The sequence below is a fragment of the Rhyacophila brunnea genome, unplaced genomic scaffold (genome assembly GCF_057557595.1).
Source record: "Rhyacophila brunnea isolate RB1 unplaced genomic scaffold, BYU_Rbru_1.0 scaffold_18, whole genome shotgun sequence".
Taxonomy (NCBI): Eukaryota; Metazoa; Arthropoda; class Insecta; order Trichoptera; family Rhyacophilidae; genus Rhyacophila; species Rhyacophila brunnea.
In genome coordinates, this window is record NW_028232837.1 from 21267745 (window position 1) to 21293534 (window position 25790).

A 25790-nucleotide genomic window follows, 5' to 3' on the forward strand; every position below is an offset into this window, starting at 1 on the left:
AAACACAATTTTGTGCGGCCCGTAAGCTATGGGTTAAGAACGTCTGCCTAGATATATCACTGGGATAGCTCTATCTAGATTGATTAATAGATTTCCGAAACTATAAACGAAGAACAGCAGATACTCCCACTTTGTTAATTGTTATTTTATTGAAGGTTCCAAAATCTTTAGATACTAAGAGCACCGTGAGTCGGAAAAGTTTGATTAACACTGAATATCAAAAATAATTAATTGCATATAATTAATATTTTCTCGTGTAAATGATACACACATGGTATGGATAAAATAAGTAATGATATGGTTGGTGATCACTACCATTAGGCCCAAAGCCAAAGGTCAACCACTGAATAGTTGAGGCGAGGCACATAGTGTAATTATTATAAATAACAGCTTTTGTAATGGGAGGGCTTATTCGACCTTTACACGGGAATGTATTGAAGGATCTTTGGCATTTATAATTATTGTACTGAAATTTACAATTCCCATACAAACTCGTTTATATTAAATAGATAACATTATTGGTCCTTGAAGTATGGCTTCTTAAATACCAAAATAAATACATCAGTATAAGATGTACATATAACTCGTCAGATAACTCTACACGTCTCCATAAATATATTAGATGATGCAGCATATTTATCTCTTTTTTAACCGATTTTCGAGTTAAGTGATAATTTATAATGTTTGAATAACTCTGCAGGTGTAGTTCCTACAATATTACATGTATAGTTTCTCATATAATGCTGATCTCCGTTGAACGTCACGTCAATGAACGATCACGATAATCTCAACATTACTATAATATACGAGTACCATTGGCTATCAGCTGATGAATGAACCAATTCCCTAAGTAATTATAATCATATGTAACAATGGTATGTCCTATTCACTAGTGTTATAGCCCCGCAGCTTTGAGCATATCTTTGTATTGTTATCAAAAAATATGAATAAGCATGCATAATGAATGGCTGAAAATGCATTTGATGAAGATTTGGTTTATCGCACCATTCTTCTTATCAATCTAAGCGCCTGGAAAACAATACATCTTTATCGCTCATTGTTTCAGAGGACACATTGACTTCATTAAATCACTGTATCAAACAGGGAACTCAGAAATAATGGGAACTGAAATACATAACGGGTAAGGCAAAGCAGGTAACTGACTCGAGTAAGGAAAAATCCGGGTTAAACTTACACACGTGTTAAGAATACGTTTTACGTCGAATACTAAAAACTGCTCTCGGTTTATGCATTTACGCTCCTTTAATGTTGGTGTAATACACACACTATTGCACGTGCATAATGCGTGCTTTATTTTCGTAGGACACTCACATTCAAAACCCTGCATCAAGATTCGGCGTATTGAATATAGACTATCGGTATTCTATTTATTATCTGTTCTGTGGTATCAAATCAGACTGTTAACAAGTTATTGTCTAAAACATAATCAATTATAATATAAAGCCAATTTAAATATAAAAAGTGTTTATATCATGAAGTTGATCTGGCCATTCCATAACACTAGCAGCAGCAGTATTTGCGTAATACAGAATACAAAAAAATCCTAATTTTAATACAAATTAATGACAATAGAACACCTTAATTTTTTACTCAGAATTTCCTTGTTAATTAAATGAAATCAAATTATATTCAAAGAATTTCAAAGACTTCTCCATTCACCGTCCAAACATTGTAATTACGATTCTGGAATTAATTAATAACTTCGGCTAAGGGGAAAATAATAATGTTCTTTGCAAATTTCCCGAAACAAAAACGGAGATGTTTGTTATTGCGGAACACCTGAGGACAGAAAGCTTGTTTCGTAAGCATTTTAATAAAACAAAAAAAACATATGAAAAAGCAAGCCTGTTTTCACAAGACCATAAAAGAAGTCTTCTCGAGCGATATAAGTATTATTAAAGTTTCCAACTTTTCCAGATTTTTGTGTATTCATATGTATGATACATTGTTATGTCCATGTTGAACTATATTATTCGTAGGCACAAAGATGTGTCATAGTAATTGTATGTTTTATAATATTTACAAAGAACTTTTCCAAGGCTGTTGTCATCGAATTCTTAACAAATAATATTACATTTATTAAATTTCTTTCGATTATTTTCTTTTATTTTAAACACTAGGTACTAATGCCATAATATGGCTCAATGAAAGTTATGTACTATTAGTAGTAGTAAAAAACTAAGGCTTTGATATAATTATATAAAAACATGTATTATTTATACTATCGACCGAAGGTTTTTGATGGAATTAGAATTTATCGAGGGGTTAGTGTCAAACAACACTATCTACAAAAGTGCAACTTTACAGGAGAGCCAAAAATCCTTATTTTAGATTCTTGTTACTCAACAAGGGAAATGTTTATTTAAAACCTAATGTTAATATTTTATAATTTATTGTGTATTGTACATTTATCTTGCTTATGATGTTAAAATTTATAGGGATAGTTTTAAAAAAATATGAAAACAAGGGTTACTTATGTAGTTAGCGTTAAACTTTACTGACGATTTAATAAGAAATTAGAAAAAAATAACATAACGTTGTTTGACTATCATGTAGCCGTAAATGTAAAATAACGTTATCTCAAAAAAAACAAAAACATTTTTTGTAGATAACGTTGTCTGACTTTAAGCACTCGTTATATTCTAATGCATTGAAGTTTTGTATTATTCCATTTGAGTCGTTTTTTGCGACCCGGGATTCGCCTTTTGGTTTCTTCAGGCACTCTGTACACTCTATTCTATTAGTCCATTAATTCCCAATACGTTACCATTATTCCCAAAATGGACGATTTTACACCTAGTATATAGTATTTTTGTTGTTTATAATTACTAGTGATCTATTATTTGGTTTTGACAATTTATATATGCTTATCGAGTGTATTATTATTAATAAAGTAGGGGTTTTTTTACAAACACCAACTATTCATAATTTGTTTGTTATATAATTTTTATTGTGATCCTTGACTTATTAGGTAGGTGATAAAGTTTTTATATACTTTATTGTATTGATTTATTATATAAGTTAGAGATAATTGTATTATTTATTATCTGTGTATATTTGCCTTCTGGTGAATGTACATAATGCCTGAAGATACCGAAAGGCAAAATCCGGGTCGCAAAAAACGACTCAAATGGAATAAATAGTACAAAACTTAAATCCTATAGAATATTATGTTTTGTAACTCGATGGTTTGGGTTTGTAAAATCGTTCATATTGAGTTAAGAAAGACTTCATAAGAGCTTGTCAAAATTATAATATTGTGTGTTTTTCGTAAAAAAATAATCTGTTCAGAAATCTCTTCATGAAGCGGCTAAGATCAGAATAAAAATATTGAGATAATTAAAAAAAATGTGTTGTAACCGCACCGTAAACTGAACCCAAAGCGCCCAGATGAAAAATCATAATATATGAAAGCCACATACATCATCATCAACAATTACTTAGATCAATACATTACTAAATGAAAGCCTCTTCAAATGATTACATTATTTCTCATATGGGATATATTCACATGTACTTCCAAAAACTACGTCGTCAATCTAACAGCTACGGGTCTACATTTTAGACGATTTCTTCTAACGAACTATATTGTATTTTGCAGCTGTGATCTTACCCATATACATTTACTTAAAGTTATTGGTAAACTATAATACAATTACATCACATACCCTTACTTGTTTCCTTATTATTATTTTTTTCTTTCTGTTTGCCTTGCAGCTTTTTACCGTTGATTATAATATAATATATATTATACTAATATGATCAGCAAAATCTATGACATACGAATCGATCGCAAAAATAATATTTAATTATTTTTATGTACATTTTTCACAGGCCATCGGCGACATCGGTTAGTGCTTATTTAGTGAGAAACGCTTACGGCGAAAATAAGATTATCCACAAATTTGAAATAAGAACTTTTACCTCAGTAATAATATGTATTAACATTTATATGTTCAAATGCATTTATCATCAAGATATGGGATACTCAGTGTCAGCATTATTCAATTACGAGGGTTTCAATAAATAGACTATCACGATTGAATGGATATCTCTCTACGCTTTTATTTTGATCACGTAACAGTCACTCACCATCCATATTAGTTTTTTATATCATATATTGACCTTATTGTACCTATGTAAACTGTACTTGTCAATTCAGAAATATATTCACCATCTCCACCAGCAATTAAGAGTTTCCATACTCCGCTCATTCACCTCTCACATCATCAGTAATTCTCAACTCCACGTGCATGCATCACTTCCAAACTACGATGGATTTCATATACCTCGGCTCATTCCTCAATGATCCATGTTGCTGCTAGAAGTCAATAATTATACAAAGAATTGGGATATCCACGTACGCTATGGGTCATCTCACCAATATATAGAAAAATCGCGGAATCACAGAAATCAAAAAAAGACTCATTACAACGCTGATAAATGTTTAATCTTTATATATATCTACAGTATTAACAAATCGACTTTTAGAGAATTTACGTGTGAGAATATGCGTGTGAGGCTTTACCTTGAGGCTCAAATTAGTTTATGTCAATAAAGAATAAAATTTGTTTGTTTTTCAATAGCCAATTACTCAATTAATTATCAGTTATCTTGTTATAAAATATATTTTAGAAGAAGAGCTTTTATACAACACAAAATTAATAAAGCTCCAATACTTTGCAATACAAGTATACTAGATTAATGATGAGTAAAATTTACAAATAATGTGGTTTTGTCAAAATTTGCGTAATAATTAATAGTTTGTACTTTGTTTTCGTAAAATTTCACTTTAAAACTAAAAATTATTATATGAAACGCCAAATGATATAATATTTTACAATATTTTACATAATGGTGTAATTTTATTTTATTATTTTTCTTTTACAAACAAAATCACATACCGTTATCTGACAGTGTTATAGTCGAGTTATAGTACGACATTATTATCAAAAGAATTTCATTGTACAAAATATAATAACCTTCAATTTAATATTTTTGAACATTGTTTTTACCTTACACAATAAAAAAAATATAATTTGATGAGTTCCTTTATAAAGAACTATTGCTTTAGTAAAAAATTGTATCTATATGTATTATTACGAACACAATGACACATTGTCGATCCACGCGATGCGATGTACGTGAGTTTGAGATTCATTTTAACCCACACATTATTTTGTATCAACCGAGTATATTATACCTGTTTCGTTCCTTGCACATAGCAGTGGCGTAGTTTTTATTTATTTTTTTACGAGAGTACTCCTTGTATTTTTTCAATGTTTTTTATTAGGTCGTATTCTTGTTTGTCCGGTGGTTGTTTATCCAGTACAAATCTTGCAATCGATTTTTAACTAACTTCCCGACTAGCTAGACATTTGAAACTTATAGAATATGGGTATCAAAACACGATGCCAATGCATTCTTTTAATACTTTTAGCTATCTTTAAGTAGAATTGAATTCACTTTCAGTTAATTCTGTTTTGTACGAAAAGTTATTTCGGAAGAAATCCGTAAAAATAAAACATTTTTATTGGTTGCTAGGGGTCTGGGGTCCTAGCAACTAAATTATTAATATATACATGCGTTACTATGGAAATCAATATGAAATGTCAAAATGACATTTCAGTATTCTATATTTACTCTGTATTTCTATCAAGTATTTTTTTTTATCGTTTAATAGTCAAGTCAAGTTTATATGATTCAACAGAACATTTAAAAACGTTGTATATAAAAAGTTCTATTTATCTTGTAATTATTTTTCATAACTTTCATATCACGATAATTTTCTGTTTGAATTATTATCGATTGTTCTGAGGATGGGAGCCATAAAAACTCAAATATCGTTTAGTTAATACAATTTAAATTTATAATGTATGGATGAATATTAATGACGGAAGTATGCACTGGCTTGAATATTTGTTGTTTATATTAAAATTATTACGTGATAATATTTTATAGGTGAAATTTATATACAAATATAATTATGGCGTAGGTACGTGATCGAAGGCGAGTTAAATAATACTTATCATGTTGATGACTTCTACCATACTAGTACTTGTCGCGTTGACGGCTTGTAATACACTAACTTGCATTCGGTGGATTCGCTGCCAAGCTCTTTGAGTTTGGACTTGTCACCCGATCAAAATGTCCGAGGATGTGCTTTGAAAGGGAAAAGATGCTCAAGTCGGTTCAACCAGCTGTTAGGATTATTAGATCGTCCTACCTGGTCGCTACAACGGTTAACTATAATGCTTTAAAAATATTGTAGATGCGAAGATCTCTTCACGTAGTTTAGTCTGCACGTATTATTTTAGCTTTGTTTTTACATATTATATGTAAATTAATTAGAATCATTTATGTTTGTTAATTCTTTCTCAAAGGCAATTTTATTAGAATGTTTCTGTAAATTCAGTCAAATCATACTTGAATGCGTGGCGACCTGAGCATCTGCTCCTGAAACATTCCCAGTCGTAAACAACTACTGACGCTTAAGGCGATACTTCAATGAAACAGCAAATAATTTTCAACTATAGGCGCGACAAAATTTTGGACTCGCTGGCACTCGGAGACCGAACGTCGAGGTGTGAATACGTCAATTTGTTTCGTGATGGCGACGGGGGTATTAATTCTTAAATCGTGTAAAGATGACTTAAAACGTTACCCATTTACTTTAAAAAGAAAACATGTCAATGAATATATTATTATTATTACTAATAGAACAATAAACAGAACTTTAAATGGACGCATGTTGGATTTATATCACAAATTATATTTTGTTCGGCATGTGTCATTTGCACCCGCGACCCGAAATCCGCGCATCGCCTAGCCACGACCGTTTTAGACCATGCCTCCCAAACGTAAGGCCTCACGATACACTCGATTAAGACCGAGTGTGGTGCGGGGCTGGTTAGTTTGGAGGGAACTATTATGTAGTCAATGTAGTGCATTGTATTGGTTTGGTATCAGTTGTGATTGTTTTTATTGTAACAGCCAGGAAGGTATGAACGGAAATGTGGATATTAGTATTTGATGAAAACACGTCTTTATTAATTAAAAACCACAATTTATTTCAGGTGATATAACAGTTAGTAATAATAGTTATATAATACTAAGTAATGAAATTCATGCATTTTTCTTCATTTGTAATTATAAGGTATCTAGTTTCCACCAAAAAAATGGATTGCATATAATATAAATGTTTGAGAAAACTACACTGAGCATATCAGAAATTCTCCCGAATGACCACCAAAAATGTATATATTGTACATTTTCGTCACGCAGGAAAATATTTTACTAAAATAATATCCATCATATATAATATATACAATATATTATGTACATAAAATATTGCCGGTCCATACTCTAGGGGAAAACGTGTAAATTCAAGAGTAAGTAAGTATACTAGACCAGATTATATCCCTCAGACATTGATTGATGTATACGGCAAAATATACAACTTGTATATATTGTGTTTTTAGGAGCCCTAATTTTGACAGTGGCCCAAGTATTCTTGAAATTCTAACGGAAAACTAACTACAGTCTTATAACCTAAGATAATTTTAATGGGAATCATTTTTACTCCGTGATTGAATATTTATTATCGAAGGCCGAAAACAATAATTATACCAATTGTATCATTTAGTATTTTATATCCAAATTGTTTACCACTTCTTACGATTAATTTCACATTATCAATAATTAGAATATTAATTTGCAATCTCTTTCTCATGTTATATAATATTCTTCCGAAAAGATAGAATTGATTCATTTTTTTTGTGATTTTACCGAGGCTTTGACTGCGACTCGCTGTCATATCGCCTCTTCTCTTCTAGAAGTGGATCCGTCGATCAGGTCCTCACTTTTATTCTGTTAAATAACTTTACAATTATTTTGCCTAGCTCTTCCGTCTTATCCACCACCGCCAGGACACCCTTCAATTCGTCGACATTCTCATAGATATCCGCAATTCGCAGCTGTACTCTGTGAAGTTCATATTTAGGGAATTGCAGTGCTATATATGTACAATGTCCTCTAAAACATGACATTCATCGCAGCGTTGCGATTTGCTTCTTCCCATGAGTACATCAAATTTTTTGCCCATTGTGTGCCCTGTTTTTAGCCTCAGTATTAACTTAAGCTCATTCTTCGTCAAAGAAGACTCTACAAACCAGGCCACCTCTCGTGGTGATGGTAGAATAGACTTACTCCATTTCCCCTTTTATAATGATGCCATATGGTGAAAATCTATCCACATACTTTGGCCCATTGAAATGATGAGTCAAAGTATCAAATAATAGTGAAATAGTTTATTGTATCAAATTATCAAATCTTATCACCAGTACCAGTTTAAATAATGTAGATAAGAGATTGTTACTCAAAATCAAAACTATTTTTTTCATTATTATTATTCAGCTACGATGCCTCAACTGAAGCTTATATATTTGTAAATTAAATTTATACACTGTTGTTAAATTTCATTTATATAAAATTGAGCCTTTGAAAACTAAAGTGGTGTAAGTCACCTTTTGCACATTTTGAGTTTACACCATAAATCGAAAGATTGAGCATGATTCTATTTTGTACAAAAACGGTGTAAGTATAATTTAATTATTTCTCCATAGATCGCAGAAACAGTCTAAAAGTGGCCAACCGATCAGCTATAGCGTTTTACGGAGTAGTGGTGTATGTCACTTGTTGGTGATATTGCTTTCAGATGCGTCGTATTTCACCATCCCTTTTTAACTCCCTGAAGACAGGAAGTACAATCGAAGATATCGGTCCCCTTGAATACGCCGAAGAAGTTGACGAGTGATTAGTTTTAAGCCTAAATACTTAATTTCTTTATCAAATGTTTTAATAAATATGTTTATTCAGTTTTTTATTCTTAATAAATTTATGAAAACATTTTAGTCAAATTTATTCAATCCCTATTTTCTGATGACAGGTATTAATGTTAAAGTTAGGTTTAGATACATACAAAAATGGTGTAAGTCATTGAAGTAAAATATTTTAGAAAACACTCTGAAACCAGAAATGGTGTGATTCATTTTGACAGTAAATAAATGATACATTTTCCAATATATTCAGGTAAAAATATCACTATTAGTTAAAGATGCTTTTAATGAATAGATTGTGCAAAGAGCATCAATTTTTCTCTTACACCAAGCTTTACAGAGTTTCTACTAAAACTTCATTTTCTGGAAATCGACTTTTTTTGACTTACACCACTTCAGCATTCAACGGCTCAATTAATGATTATATTATTATATATACACAAGATCATATTATTATTCATAATGGGTAGATATATAATATTACATGTTAAGTTCAACCATGTAGTATCGTGTAATTTATACTTGTGGGTTACGTTATTTCAGCTAAAAAAACGCTTTGATATCTGGCTGAGCTATAAAAATGTCAAGATCAAAGAGCGTTTGTCTTTGAATTTCATATAGCGTACATTGATAAAAAATGTGATTTATAGCTATATTGTCATTTGTTATACGTAAGAGAGCTGGGATGCTGAACAATTTTAGTGATCCGCTCTGCAGCGATTAATAATTGTTACAATTATTATTGTTTTCCTATCAAATATTTTATTGGTTTATAATGTAATGTAATACGATTAAAAATACTTTTTTTCCTTTGGTTACATTTTGTTCTTTTAACGTGTTTTCTATTTGAGTTTTCGGTGATTTACTAAATAATTCAAAAATGTCTATATATATAATATTATGGGGAGTTTACCTATGTTCCTCTCAAAAGTTGTTGTTTTTACTAAGTTAATACTCCCCATTTCTCCAAATTCCAAATAACTGAGGGTGGAAGGAGGTTCCGCAGACAACGTGCAACGTGTCAATAGCATTTAAGTCATAGTTAAGAAAACCTAGAAATATGTACATCATATAACTAATCTTAAAGTGTATTTCAAACCTAAATTTACAGCAATATAATTTTTTACGATCAGTAAACTCGTTTGTGCGAACCGACGTATAAGCATTTCCCGCAGTCCGAAGGAATGCTTACGTGTCAGGTTTCATCTGTTGTATTACAAGAATTAACAAGTAAATGGTGCATTTCTGCTACTTTGTAGTGAGAAATCCATTATTTAATTGATAACATTTGTGTCATAGTCAAATTTCGCAGACAAATTTCTAAGAAACAATCCACGGTGTGGGAACAAAACAACGGTCAATCAACCCATGCCGTTTCTGATATTCCTTTGTCTACTTTTGCTATAAGAACCAATGTCACAATACAACAGTATCTAGTACCTTAAAATCATTCAAACTAATTACACGCTTCTCGCTTCGACGTAAAATAATTTTCATTGCAAACACAATCTTCGTAAATATTATTTGTAAACTTCTCGTTGTATGATCTGTAATTGAATTTGTATTTTTGTTTGTTAAGGGATATTAAATTTGGGCTACTTTATCACGCATCAACTTACCTTCTGTCAATTCGTACCCAAGATTGAATTTTTGGTGGTCAAGCATTCAATAAACCAACCTTACGTCATTCCTTACCTACATAACTTATAGATTTAGTATTAGATATCACACGTAAGGTATAACTATGTAGTAATACAAGCTCGTTTGTAAAAAAGGCTGTACTATGTGTCATTGCAAGTGCTTGCAAAAAGTTTCACAGTAAACAAAATTTTACGGATTTATCTTTATATGAAACTGTTTAAAACAATATCGAAGCCTGAGTAAGAGAAGGGTTAAAAACGGAAAGAAAGGAGTTTATTCTTTTGCAATTTTTAATTAAATAAAATGTTATTGTAGCATAATATGCTACCAAAAGTTGGTAAGTCGATAATTTAGGTATTTAGAATTAACAACGGGTTATGTATTTTAAACATAAAAATTAACACTAGAATGGTCATCTGATATATAAAAGATGCACAAAGAAATTAGTATTATGCCTGATTTTATAGGCCATATCAAATTTCAAATTGAAATTACTTCCTAACATGAAATCGAGACTTAACAATTTTTGGCAGTAACCCATAGGGATATATGTTACCTTTTAAATGGAAGAATATGTGGAAAATTAAGGACAATCGTAGGTAACGCGAGTATCAATTTGACTCTCCCCCCCTCCGCCCCCCCTACGCCAAGAAATGGTGAAAGTGACCAAATTTTGATGTCCCTATAAAACATAGTTATCTAGTTAAATAATTTATTATAATATTATGGCATATATAATTTTATTATTACTGTTCACTATAAAAATATTCTAGAGTATTAAAACATGAGATGGGGAAAACTTTAAGTTCTTTAATACCGTGCCAAGACTTTTTATAGTAATTACTTGTTCTCGCGAGACATGCAAGAACCAATTTTATAGACTTCTTAAGCCATTAAATCTAAATAATGTGTCCGCGGAGCTCCGTAAATCTCGCAAGGTGAAAAATAAATTCGGAAATGCATTTTTCAGCGATGTTTTCCGCGAACAGAGGAGAAGAGGAATTAAAAAACCGTTAACGCAATCACTTAGAGTGAACCGTCCGCACTTATAACCATAGATTAGATTTTGCCTACGTTGTTTGGGTCCGTTTTTTGTGAACACTGACAAACAGGGCTTGCGAATTTTGGGATGAAGCATTACCGTAGTCGATCAGAACACGTGACCCGCGAGACGTTTGGCGAATGGTTAGAAAGTATTTTTTTTAATATTTTTATCGAATATAATCAGTATAATCAAAATTTGACAACATACATATTGACCCCCCAAACCACACCACCCCATACTACATTCGGTCTTCATTGTTAGAGGTTCTACTTTGGTTGTAAAGCATTACTAGTTGTGGATCTCAAGATTAATTAGTCAAGACTGAGATTGACATGCACTCAAGCTCACTTTTAATGAATTTACATGTGTTTAGGTTAACAGTATATTCTAACAAACCACCCTTTGTCTACGGACGAATACAAGGAGGAATCGCAAGAGGATTGGAATGTTTTTGGTGGGGGCGTTGTTTCTCCATTAACAATGTTTTATTGACCCAGTACAAATTATAAAGATGAGTATAATATATTATGTTAGAATACACAGGGCGAGAAGTATTTTGTAAAAAACGCATCTTTTTGGTTCGACAAAGAGGTTGAAACTGAATTCAAAACACTATTGATTTGAAAGGGGTGATTGGACTCTTGGAATCGTTTACCGAAATGTGTCGCAAATTAGTTTTTATTACCGATAGCATGGGGGGAGCATTCAGATGGGTCCTTTAAAAAAAAGAGGTACCTGTTGAAACAAACACTATGAATAATAAAATATAAATTAAAATCAGTTATAAAACTGTCGAAAGATCTAAGTGAAAAGATCTTCACGTTCAAAGTATGACGATTGAACTGACAGGGTGTGAAATGTATTTGAACGAATCGAAAGGTGAAGTATTATTAAAATCAACCCTCCCAACTCATCAATACTCCCAACCCATTATCCAACTTAAGGATAAACTATAAACATAACTTAAGTAGATATTGCGTTACGTAGATTATGAACCTTGATTTTTACGAGTTCAGCTCCTCCAAACTATTAATAGTAGCATTCCTTGCTGCTGGTCTACTTTCGATAAGGGATGACTCGAAAATAAATAAATACATAAGATGTAAGAATATAGCATTGTTCAAAGATGGTAGCTATAAGTAACAAAATTTCAAACTCGTCAGATAGAGTAGTTATTAGGTGATATCGGTAACGAAAGATGATTTTGAAGCTTTTACATGCGGTGTATTTTTAATTCCTAATAAATTTTAATATTTTTGCGCTTTTATAATAACACATGGGCGTCTGAATAGATGTTTCTTAAATGAGTTTTGATAAATCCTATAAAACTGAGTTAGTAAAGAAATCACTGCTGTATTTATAAAATTAATCATGATGTTGAGATTTTTTTTTTGATTACATGCGAGAAAAGGTTTAATATATCTGAAACCTATATGCTAGTGTCTTTGTGATACAAGAAAATAGAGCCACGTTTTGAATCTGGGTGGGGATTGTTGACAGCTTGTCGTTGGTATAATTTTTCACTATAATGGTCTTAACTGTCAATATTTGGTGTAGAGCTATTATATTAAATCTTCTTCATCTTTGGATTCTTCGTTGTTGAAGATCGTGATTCAATCACATCAAAAAATATACGATAATGTTAAAGTTTTCGAACTCTTTAAATAATTAAGACAAGATAATAGCTTACTTTACTTTGTCTGTTGATTAATAAAGAAAAATACAGCATTTCAATATTATCAGCCATTTTAACTGAAGTTTGTGCCCAAACCTTCAGATAAGTACATTCTGTGCATATGCCGTAGGCTATATTCTATACTGTTTAACCTCATTGAACATAGAATGTTACTTTTGACGGAATAGTTTCTAATCTCAAATTCTGGAAGCTTTAAAGACGAGCTTTCGCATCCAAAAGCTTCCTCGATCACAAAAGCTCTCGCCGTAAAATCATTTTAGGGGAAAAGCGCTCAGGCCAAAGTGTTTCCTTAACTACTAATAATTTCAGTAATGCTTGAATCAAGTACGCTAAAAAGCTTTGTCATTATAATATAATGCGTATTTTGTACTGTTTATCAAAGTCTATGAAAGCAATGTATTGTGTTTAGTATTACGTATATTTATTGTATGCGCGTCTGAGAATTATATTTATTTGAATACCTTTCCTCTAGCTATCATATAAACATATATGTTAAACTTGTAAGGGAAACTTCGAGATGAATGTTATTATATAACCATTTCCGCTACGCCGGATATTCCAATTTTAAAATAAAGTATTTGAACACTCGTTTTTTTTAAATAAACGAATATGGCACCTGACATCAATTGCACACAAGAGTATACTTTCGCACTGAATATAATCAATAAAAGATGTGTATTCATGAAAAAAGAATTTACTAATAATTCTTAAAACGTATTTTGCTTGACGAATTATGATTCTGTATTCATCGTTTAAAACTTATTGACATTAAATCTAACAAGCTCATCTATATTAGATTTAGCCAACATTATGTGTATGGGGTGATCTCTTCTACATAGATCAATATCCACAAAAACACAATTTAAGTAGTTTTCTGCGAATATAGTAAATTTTCGTTTATACAACAAATTAATTCAATAAAACAAGGTTCCCTTATTAGCTTCTAAATAAAGGATGAAATAAAATAAACAAATTTACAAATACCCGTAGTGGACACATTAGATGCTTACTATTAATAAATTCATTAACCATATTAAATTGCCATTATCAGTATACATTGAAACTGGGTGACGTGTTGGATTTTTAATAAATACTAAGTAAAAAAGAAATATACAGTGTTGTGTTATCTGTAATTGGTAAACTGAATGCATTTACCACATCACCAACATGTCAGGCTTTAAGAAAGTATGATAGTTAAACATTAATACTACAAGCTATGTATTAGTAAGTTTACTGAGTAAATCACTAGTATCCAATGTATTTACAACGGGTTTTTACAAACACTTCAAATGTATAAAATTTGGTTTTTATTCTTGATCCTTTATTTAGTGGGTTATAAGTTTTTACCCTATTTTAATGCATTCATTTGTTATTATAGATAATGTGTAAATGACGTTTGACTGTATTCATTGGTTGTGTGCATAGTTCATGAATATGCCGAAAGGCAAAACCCAAATCGAATGGAATAGTAAAAAAATTAAATTTATTATAATTTAAAATCAAATACCCTCACTCATTGAAATGGTGGAAAACAGTCCTTTTTATTATACGTACACATTGTGTATTATTTTAAATAATACAAAGTCTCTCTGCCACGAATAAAATTAACAGATAAACCGTAATAAAATAGATCTATAATAGTAATCTTTTAGACTGATCATCAAATTCTGTATTTAGATACGTTAACTGATTCGTAGTCAGATGAACTAAAATATTATTATATGATGTTTGTGAATACAAAATATAAATCTATATATATTACATTGCACATAATTGTAATTTATTATTTTCTACATTATTAAATGCTGTTATATGCATTTTTTTTTCAATTAACTTGACACACGTAATTAATCACAGCTGTTTTATAGTCTGCTTTATCCTTTGCGGTTAATCTCTTTTAAAGGCAATGAAAAATTGGATGGTATTATAAGAAAGAAGGACAAACTATCAGATATTGCTAGATCGTGTTTTTAACACGATATAATTGAACTGGTACTTAAGTGCTCAAAGTTAAATCATACAATACGGTAATGTACAGAATAAAAGTGATCAGTGGCGAAGGGTGCCTTTTGAAAAGAGGTAGGTGTGGAGATCAGAGAAATACAGCAAACTTGTTAGGTATACTCAAACGGAAAATAAGAAGATAATGCGATATTACAATTACTGATGAATAGGTACACTATTAACACACTAAATCGATGAAATTTCAATAGTTCACTGACGATATAAAATTAAGTGACGAGTTTAAATTTTATTATGTATTTACCTAAGAAGAATTTACATCAAAAATAGATATATATTATATTCATTTATATTTTTAAAAACAATTTGTATTTATATGTGATTGAATACCATAGAAATATTTTTTTTAAATTATCTTATTATTATTAATTTAATTTAATAAAACGAAAATTTTTATCGTAATTCCATTTTTTGGTCTCGTCAGCCTCAGAAGGACATTTTCAACTCGAATAAGTACGATAAAAAATTATTATATTAATTTAAATACAATGAATTTCCACTATGAATAAAATTGACAGTCAACACAATAAAATAAATCTTATCATTCATTATTTTAGACAGAGCTACAGCCATAGACAATAATATTATACGGAAAGGTTTTAGGCTTCGCCTTTCGAGCCTACCGTATTGCGCGCATTTCGGTAAACGGAGCTGAGGTCACGTGACCTGACGGTGATACAAAATAAATCTGAATTCCTAACAAAATAATCGTATAAATGCAATAGTTGAAGATGGATCGTGCTGTTACTTTTTTTTTTTACTTAAATTCAATTCGATGTATGAATTCGAACGCAGCTATGAATGTGTCAGTTGAGTTTAGCTTACAACAAACGTTACTCAAAGTAAAAAGGGTACCTAGGATTGTTTTTGGTATTATAAATACGTTAGAATATCTAAACTACTCACAGAAGGTTACTAAGTTGAATATTTTTCTACTAAACATACATGTAAATAAAAGGTTCTTATCTTGAATCCTAAATAAACATGAATGTTTATTGGCTAGAGCAAAGAAAAGGAAGTTATATAAATATCAAAACACATTTATTTTGTAATTCTACATCAGTCATGTTTAATATATCGATCGTGGGATAAACTTCGTTTAAATATTTTTTTTACCATAGGTCTATATAAATTGTGTCGTAAAAATGTTAAAAAGGTGTACATTCAGTTGCAAATATATTATGAGATTTTTAAGTGCAAGAAACAATCATTTTTATATTTTTATTAAATAAGTGTACATGGAAGTCGTTTCCAAATTAATCAAAAGAAAGCCCGCGTGACCTTATCGTATTACTTTATTTGTATTGTATATCTCACGGCTTCCTGCAGGGGTGAGAGAAAGTATGCGTGTAGTCGTTGTTATTTTCTTTCAACCCCTTCTATGGTGTTGAGGTTTCGATGCAGAATCAGGAGATGTCGTGTGGGTTTGAGGCTTTAGAGATATGGCTGTATAGACGCATCCTAATCTTTTAAATGTCTCAATTTCGATTAAAATCAAATTCATATATTTTTCATTTTTGGAGTAAGAATTCGTATTTTTGAGTTTGTTATACTTGATACTACGACCAAGGAAAGTCCGCTAAGTAGATAGGTGCGGTAGGAGGGGATGGCCTGTTTAGGGGACTTTCTGAAATCACACTGTCATAAGTGCCGCCATAAATTCGCTTTAGAAGTCTGCAAAGTGGAGGCAATTTTCCACTTTTGAATGATTTAAATAAAGTTACACGTACTATTTTATCCGTTTGCGGACGTTTCACGTACTTCTGCCATGTTAATATTATTAAAAATTCAAACATCGTCAACGTGTTTAATATGTTTTATTTAAGTAGGTATATAATATATATATATTTTAAATATTTATATATATCGACGGCGAAGACTCCATAGTAATCAAAGTAGTAGACAAAACAGAACAGTAAAAAAAACAGAACATGACAAAACAGAACAGTGACAAAACAGAACAACGATAAATATAACTATGATTTTTGAGGAAAAATATAAATTTAATATTGAAATTGTCCTATCTCTATTATGTTGCTAGATTTTTAATAGCAAAAATTTTCAATACGCCATAATAAATCAAATTATATACCTAATTTCTGCATTCCTCATAGCTAGAAAGCCTGAAATAAACGGGACTTTGCCGGCAAGCTTAGGATATCTCATCTTAATCAATATAATATGTTCAAAATGATCGGGTGACAAGTAACAACGAAATAATGACCTAACCTAACCTAAATAGATTCCACAAAAATTAATCTGGAAACCAGGACGACTGCCTGCTTCAATATAATATAAAATGTGTAATAATTTTAGAAAAAACCTGCCTATGTATTCGATTTGTGTATGTTAATTTATGCACGGCGGCCAGATTTTGAATGGCTCAGTGGACAGAAAGTCTAGCGAGACTTTAAATTCGATTCCAGGGTCGGCATAACTTTTTTCTAAAATATCTATTTGCGTGGATTGATATAAATTAATAAAACGCATTTTATTAATTTAAATCAATAACACAATGCAGTTCCACCATGTATTGACAGTTAACACAATAAAAGACACATATTATGATCTTCTTAATGGCCTACATGCTCAGCGAAGGTCAAAATGGAGCTTTTATGGTATTTTCAGAGCATAACCCTGGACATTCCTTAAACTTTGTAGATAATCTATTTATATCATTTTGAAGCCTTATTATCCTTTATATTTATTTTAAACATTTGATGACTGCATAAAGTATTTTTATTACATAAAATAGTATTCTTATAAACCTCTCACTTTAATGTTTTAGAATATAGTCATATTTTAGTACATTCATGTGCAGGGGTGTTAAGATTTTTTAGGTTAATTAATTTTTAAACGCATTTAGAAAATAATTAGTTAAATTAATGTTAACATTATATAGTGATATATTTTCGATAAAAAATTATATTTTATAATCTTTTTGATCCCAAATTCGACAAGAATTAGGCATTTTATTATTGAAAAATGGGCACGATTCATACATTTGAAGATAATTCTAAAGATACTGATTATAAGCTATGTCTTTAATCATTCAAATGTGATAAACATCCTACGAATAATTTTTTAATGTTTGCTTTATAATAATTATTGACCTATATATATATATATATATTGTTTTTGCATAATAATGTTGTACACGACTAACTACACGTTGTATCCAAAGGATGTATGCTGCAAATGCTGATTTATCATCTAAATTTAGCTCGCTATCAAAAAAAAAAAGAGGAAGTGACATGGGAAAAATAACCTAATCATCATTTTAGTTGGTTATTTGTTTAATTAACTCAATAGTTATATCAGACTGGCATAATTATATCAGGTATGGGATTTAAAAACAAAATTATTAATTATCATGCACTTCACGGTTATGTGTATTTTGTATTTTAACTTTCACCGAAAACCATAACAAAAACGTTTTTGTGTCTCCTGTAAAATTGAATTTGTGTGGATTACGCCCTTTTTCCTTTGTATGTTCGATATATTTATTAATAAAAATATCAACAAGCTAGTTTAACAAAAGCTGCTCATATATTATAGAAATCTGACGATACATTTATTTTGTAGTAGGTACCTAATTCATTAATTTTAGTTATAATCACATACTTATATTAATTTTAAGGATTTATTGTAGTATTTTGGGACGACTTTATGTCTTTTATACCTTTATTTTAAAGGTAATATAGTCAAAATAATGTAATTTCGTCAAGATATAATAATGTAGTTGTATGTCTATGACAATACCGGGTGACATAAAAAGTGTCCCAGTAAAGCTTTATGACCGTGGCCTATTCTAGATTCATCTACTTACTTGCACCACCCAAACGGTCACCCTAATAAAGGTTGAACAGTAAAAGTTAAGGGTTCATTTATTACCCTCGCAAGGTTTTCTCGTTGGCAAGACAGAGTGTATAAATCATCTCGAATTGTGTGTATATTGTAATATGGTGGAAACTGGGAAGCCACAATGAATAATAATCTATATGAAATATAACGTATAATTATTTATACAGAGAAGAAAAAAGACTCATTTGCCAGTGTATAGACTTTTCGTATTTTTATCAATTATATTATTGAATATAATTTTAGCCGTGACATGAACCGATAAACTTTGGCAGTAGTGCCATTAGTCATACTTTGAATGCGATACGGTAAACTGTTTTGTAAAACATGATAAGTATTGCATATTGAAGTAAATGGTAATAAATTTAACCAAATATACAATCAAAAATCTTCATTTATTGCAAATAGGTTACCGCATTGCATTCGAATTTAATTACTAACTAGCCCTACCATCGTAATTTGCAATTCAGTGCCTCGGCCTGTACTTGGTCAGCTTTATTTTATGTGCTTTATATTTTGTTATTTAACTTTCTTTATTCTTAATTATCTGACATAGTGAGAATACACCAGTGGCGTGTGGTCTATAAATGCTGTAGGTATAGATGAAGAGCTTCTCTATAAATAATCAATAAATTTTCTTTAAGTGTGTCATACTATCAAGTAAGTAGGTAGTTATATTATATTCTGTAATAATTGTATGCTAAATTTTACTTTTTTAGAATATATCAGAGCTATTGAAGATGGTATAACCAGATAACATACTATTTCGTTACTAAACATCAACCATATTATGATATGTAGCAAATATACCTAAATGTGATGCCAAAAAAGACCACTATAATCACGAATTAAGTTAGCTACAGATCAATCTCGCAAATTTTGTAGAAAATTAAAAATGGCATAATATTGATTTTTTTAATAATATTATTTATAATCGTGAACTTTATATTGAGTACATAATATTAACATTACGTAAAAAATTAGAAAATTATTTATTTTGGAAAAAAAACAAAGAATAGATTTTTTTGGCAGGAACCAACATATTTCTATATGCACAAGAGAATTATTCTTTACTTAATGTCGCCCAGTGAACTCAAAATGTTAAACAACCTATGGAATATAATGTACACAATCTTTTTAACCAACAGAAGATTTCCCACACCCTTTGGTACAGCACCTTAATCCGCCGAAAACATTTACCGATTCACGTTTTATCAATCTGACAATCGTTCTTGTTTTGATAGACACTGTTTATCTGTCTAATCTTATATAGACAGTAGCTTAAAGGGATTCGATTTTATTTTCATTAAAAGGTATTTAAAATAGAGGCATTTTTATTTTATGTTATCCACAATAGGATACGCCTGTTTTGTTTATGGGGAAAGATATTTCACCTTCATAATTCATGACATATTTGTGACAATCAACGTGTCTTGTGAGAATAAGCTGGGTCTTCTCATATTAATGTCATTAAATTGATTTTATTAACATTTTTCACAAGCCATCAGCGGTATCGGTGAATGCTTACTCATTGAGAAAAGCGGACGGTAAAAAATAAGAAAATATTAAAAAAAAAAAAAAAACATCGATTTTTATAAAAATATAAATTTGAATAACTTGAAAGTCTTTGTATTTATATCAAATATTATTTAGGTATGGTCACAATATTGAAGCTTGATTTGATATAAATAAAAATAATTTCAAGTTATACACATTAATATTTAAATAAAAATCGATGTTTTTAAAAATGAATATAAAAAATATTAAAACTATAAATTAGTCAAAAATCTCTTAGAAAATGCTTAGAAAACTAAATAAACTAAATTTTAATAATAAATATAACAATAAAATATATAAACAAAATTCATACTTTATAACATTTTTCTTAAAATGTAGGTTTATCTTTGACTTGAAATAAAAAAAAAACATCTTTTTTATGTTTTCAGATACATATTTATAAATTAATACAGTTAAAAATTCTAAATAATCAAAAAAGTGTCTCAAATTGCAAGCTTCATATTTCTCAGCTAGGTGCCTCTGGTAGAAAGGCTGAGTAAAGACGTCACCTTAATGGCTAATTTTGACAATATACACATATGAATAGATACTTGATTTTTATCTTAATCTAAAATTGTGTTGAATTCGATGAAATTGATTTATAACACTGTAAAGTTTATGCATCTGCAACTATTAATGCATCTGCAACTATTAATGCATCTGCAATATAAAATTATTTGTAGCTAAGCATCGTCGTGTATTAAAACATGTTTTTCTTAATTATGTTCTGATATATAATATACTAATTATGTTTTTTTCTCTTGTTTCAGGTATGGACGTCTATCAAGTTTATTCTATGAATGAATAATTCTACTACCAGTTGGTAAATAACGATGTTGTCTTTTGGCAGACGAAATATACCTCCACAGAATATATTATATTATGACATATATGAAAATATGTTGTACGTTCAACCTTCGTCGTTTCGTTACGTCACAATTTTTTTTATTGTGATCAGAGACTATGAATTTTGAATGGTACTAGTTCAGAGCGGTGAAGGCATCTTGTAGAACTCACCCGTATGGCTTTGGTATACATCGCTATGTGGGTTATTGCCAGAAGTTAGTAAGTATCGAAATCATGTTATGTAGTAATTGCAATTTGATGTTTGACAAGCCCTCTTAAATCAGGCATACCTGATGCTAATTTCTTTGTACTTTAAATGGATGTTCTATACTACAGATGACCTTGAATTTTTTCTAGCCTACATATTTATATATAGACGCATAATTTGTTGTTTACTCTAAATATCGACTTACCAACTTTTGGCAGCGACCCATGATATATCAGTTGACCTAGAATTTTTTTTTCTAGATTAAATATTCATATATGGACACATAATTCAGTGTTTACCCTAAATACCTAAATTATCGACTTACCAACTTTTAGCAGCAACCCCGCAAATCGGTTATGAATTAGATACATAATTAAATATAAAAAAGTAATTTACGCTCAGAAGGGAAGCATTAAAATCTAAAATTCTTAAGATTTATTTATTTACATAGAGTGAACTTCACAAATCCAATAAAACTAGTCTTCGATGTATTACGTTAATTGTGAAATAAGGACTAACAAAATTTATCAATTTTAGGTATTTTTCATTTCTAATGAAACATTTTATTAGTTGCCATTTTGGTGGTTTACTACTTAGAAATTTACCCGAATATTGTTATTGTAAGAATATTCAAGAATTAGTGTCTATCGTATGATTATTTTGTTGAAAACTTTTTCAACTTATTTCCGAGTAAATGTTGGGCAGAATATTCTCGACAAACGGAGGAAAGAAGAAGAATAGTATTTCTGCTTAACGCGAAATGAAAGTCCTAGGCTGACTGGATGAAAAATCTGTCTCACAAAGGATTGATTGAGAGATTGCGTAACGTAATTTAGAAATTTTTGTATACTGTGTTGAATTCTCCGTTCTATCATTCGTCACACCTTCGTGACTATATTGAAATAAAGACAGCTTACTTAGATTAAATTTAAGACTGAAAGATTTCAGTGATTTTACTTAAAAACATTTAATTGTTTCCAGACAGTTTGAAGTTTATTTGTACATTTTGCTGACAGATAGTGAGATTAGTAAGTAAACTATATATTTTTTGTTCTTTAGATAATTACATTATTCTCTATTACTGACTACAAAAGTGGATTTGTTGCTAAGCTCTTTAAACTTATTACCCGAACAACGTGCAAACCACATCCTCTGGGAAGTAAAGATATACTTACGTCTGTCCAACAAGCTTTTAAGTCCACTGGGCTGTCCGGCTTGATCGCCACAAAGCTAAAAACTGTATGTGTATATTTTAATCAGGAGAAGGGGTGGTTTTTTGTGATTTCGCACAAGGCAGTTATGGCCTTTGGGGTGGACCTGGCTATAAGCAACGTCCCATCTATTATAAGATAGATTTTTGGTTTGGAAAAATAGACTAAAAAAATGCCCAAAAATGTGTTACACCTATCAAATTGTGTAGGATTATGATTGACAATTTAGATAAAAATAATTATTTTCTTGTGAAATTGGTACCCAGTTTTTTCATGGTATAGTAATTTGACATGTTCATTTATCTACACAAAAAATAACGTAAAAAAATTGACTGCGCAAATGTAAACAAAAAAAAAAGATGGAACGTTTGTTATAATCAGCTGTTATAAATGTACGCAGTTTGAATTCAGTATTGACAACTGTCATTTCCAACAATATGTCAGATAAGGTAAGAAAATAAGCTATATTCTGATAGAAAAAATGCTTGATATTAAAAAAAAAAACTAGCGTTTAAAACAATATGTTTTTATTATTAACACTGTTTTTACAAGAACACTGATCGAAAAATAATTTCGAATTTTGTCAATAAGTCATAAAATTCAAATCTGGTAAAATATTGTAGCTTTATTATAAGAAGTTAAAAAACGCTAGATTAAACGCTATACGCCGGATGCTAATTTTTGCCTATTCAAAAAAGTTAAATCTATAAAGAAAAACACTAAGTTGGCAACGTTGGGTTTGATACTGGAATAATATAACAGTGGATGGGCAATAATTTATTTAGCATAGCAGTAATAATTCTTAGGTCAAAGATGTTTAAGAGCATTTCCATTCCCGTGAACCTTTTAGAAGTTGTAATTCCTTATAATCTCTTAGCGAGTTTCACAAAGCCGTGTTCGATGAGATGTTTTGCAATCATTAATGGAGTGTACAATTTATACAAGCCAGTTAGTTTCATATGATCCCTTTGTCTGAGTATTCTTATTCCAGATTAATGGAGTAATCTCTAATAAGTTTGTAGCTTTCAAAGCCAGATGAGCTTGAATCTTTTCAATAAACCCGGCGTCTACTTTGCGGTAATCCATGGTAAATTATTTACAAGTTTAAAAATCACGATTCGCTAGCTCAATATTGGATAATTTGGATAATGCTTACTAAATACTTCTTATAAAATATATGGGAAGTTTATAATATATTTTTAAATTTACTGAATTCGAGTTATTTTAATACTATTTCATGTATCATGATATTTTGTATTGAATCTAAAAAAAAACATTTTATAAAAATATAATACCAAAAGAGCGTAAGTAGAAATTATTAATTATAGCAGTCTAATTACGTATAGATAGTAACTTAAGGGGATTTTATTTTATTAGGTATTATTATTTTCTACTAACCGGTCTAGTATCATTATTTAAGATATGCACGTTATTTATAATGATATTGTACTATAATAGAGACTGCTAAGACAAAAAGACGTAAGTGATAAATTTTTTTTTTGCAAAAGAATCTTATTGATATCATCAAAATTTTTTCACTAACTAATCTACCACAAAATAATTGTAACTTCAACACGGAACTACTCTTGCTGATATACTTTTGCGACGCTAAGGATAACATTATAAAATATAATAATGTAATCCTTTAAATAACGAATATTGTCTATAACTTCTGTGATGCTTTTTTGACTCAGCTCCATTAAATTAAGATCTAAAATGTTGTAAAACATAATTGTAGAATGTTTTTTTTCGTAATTTTGCCTATTTTATTTAACAGATTTAACTGAAATTTCATTTTACATATTTTACATACAGTGATAAAAAAAATAATTTAATATATCAGCTATTTGTTTAAAAGCGGCCTATGTCATTAACTCACATGTCAGAATGTAATAATTGGTTGCTGAGCAACGACATAAAACCAATTTAAAAATAATTACAAGATAAAAAGAACTTTTTATATACTTACCACATTATTAAATTTTCTGTTGAATCATATAAACTTGACAATTCTATGTATTAATAATAAGAAAAATAAGGCAATTGTCAACAAATCATTTTTTTTGCTATTTTGCAACAAACAAACAAAAAATATAGAATACTGAAATGTCATTGTGATTTCCATAGTAACGCACGTATATATTATTAATTTAATTGCTAGGACCACTCCCTTAGCAACCAATAATAGTGGATTGTATTACGGATTTCTTCTGAAATACCTTTTCATCCAAAACAGAATTTACTGAAAATGAATTCAATTCTACTTAAAGATGGCTAAAAGTATTAAAAAAATGCATTGGCATCATGTTCTGATGTATTCTAAAAGTTTCAAATGCATAGCTAGTTGAGAAGTTAGTTAAAAATCGATTGCAAGATTTCTACTGGATAAACAACCACCGGACAAACAAGAATACGAGCTAAGAAAAACGTGGTAAAGTAGAAAATACTTCGAACATTGGTGTTTAAAATTAGATATCTTCACCAGAAGATGGAAATACAACAAATAATATTTATGAACTAACCTGCATTATGTTAACACTTCTAGTGTGAAAAATAATTCCTAGTTTTGTGCCGTTCATTATTGAAAACTTGAGAAGTAAAAATATTGTTAATATTATAATAATTATTATAATAGATAACCGATAAACTACCTATATTACGTATTTACACAATATTATCTATTATTCTTTCAAACGCAGATCTACATACAGTAGACATTTTGTTTTGTGTGGTTTTCTTATTTGGTTGAGTTGTTTTTGTTGAGTTCCGGAATTAATTCTGTTTCACATACCTTTGAAAAAATATTTACTTAAAAATAATATTTCTTATATGCAACATTATTTAC

At 30.0% G+C, this 25790-nt stretch overlaps 1 protein-coding gene across 1 annotated transcript in view; it reads left to right on the plus strand.

The window, feature by feature from the left end:
* LOC147073309 (peripheral plasma membrane protein CASK-like) overlaps positions 1–23289 on the plus strand; it is a 686848-nt gene extending 663559 nt beyond the window's left edge. Inside the window, exon 11 of the mRNA XM_085945407.1 lies at positions 21451–23289. Within this exon, the coding sequence (XP_085801533.1) occupies positions 21451–21480 (30 nt within the window). The 3' untranslated portion in view covers positions 21481–23289. The remainder of the gene's footprint in view (positions 1–21450) is intronic.
* Positions 23290–25790: the final 2501 nt, after the last annotated feature.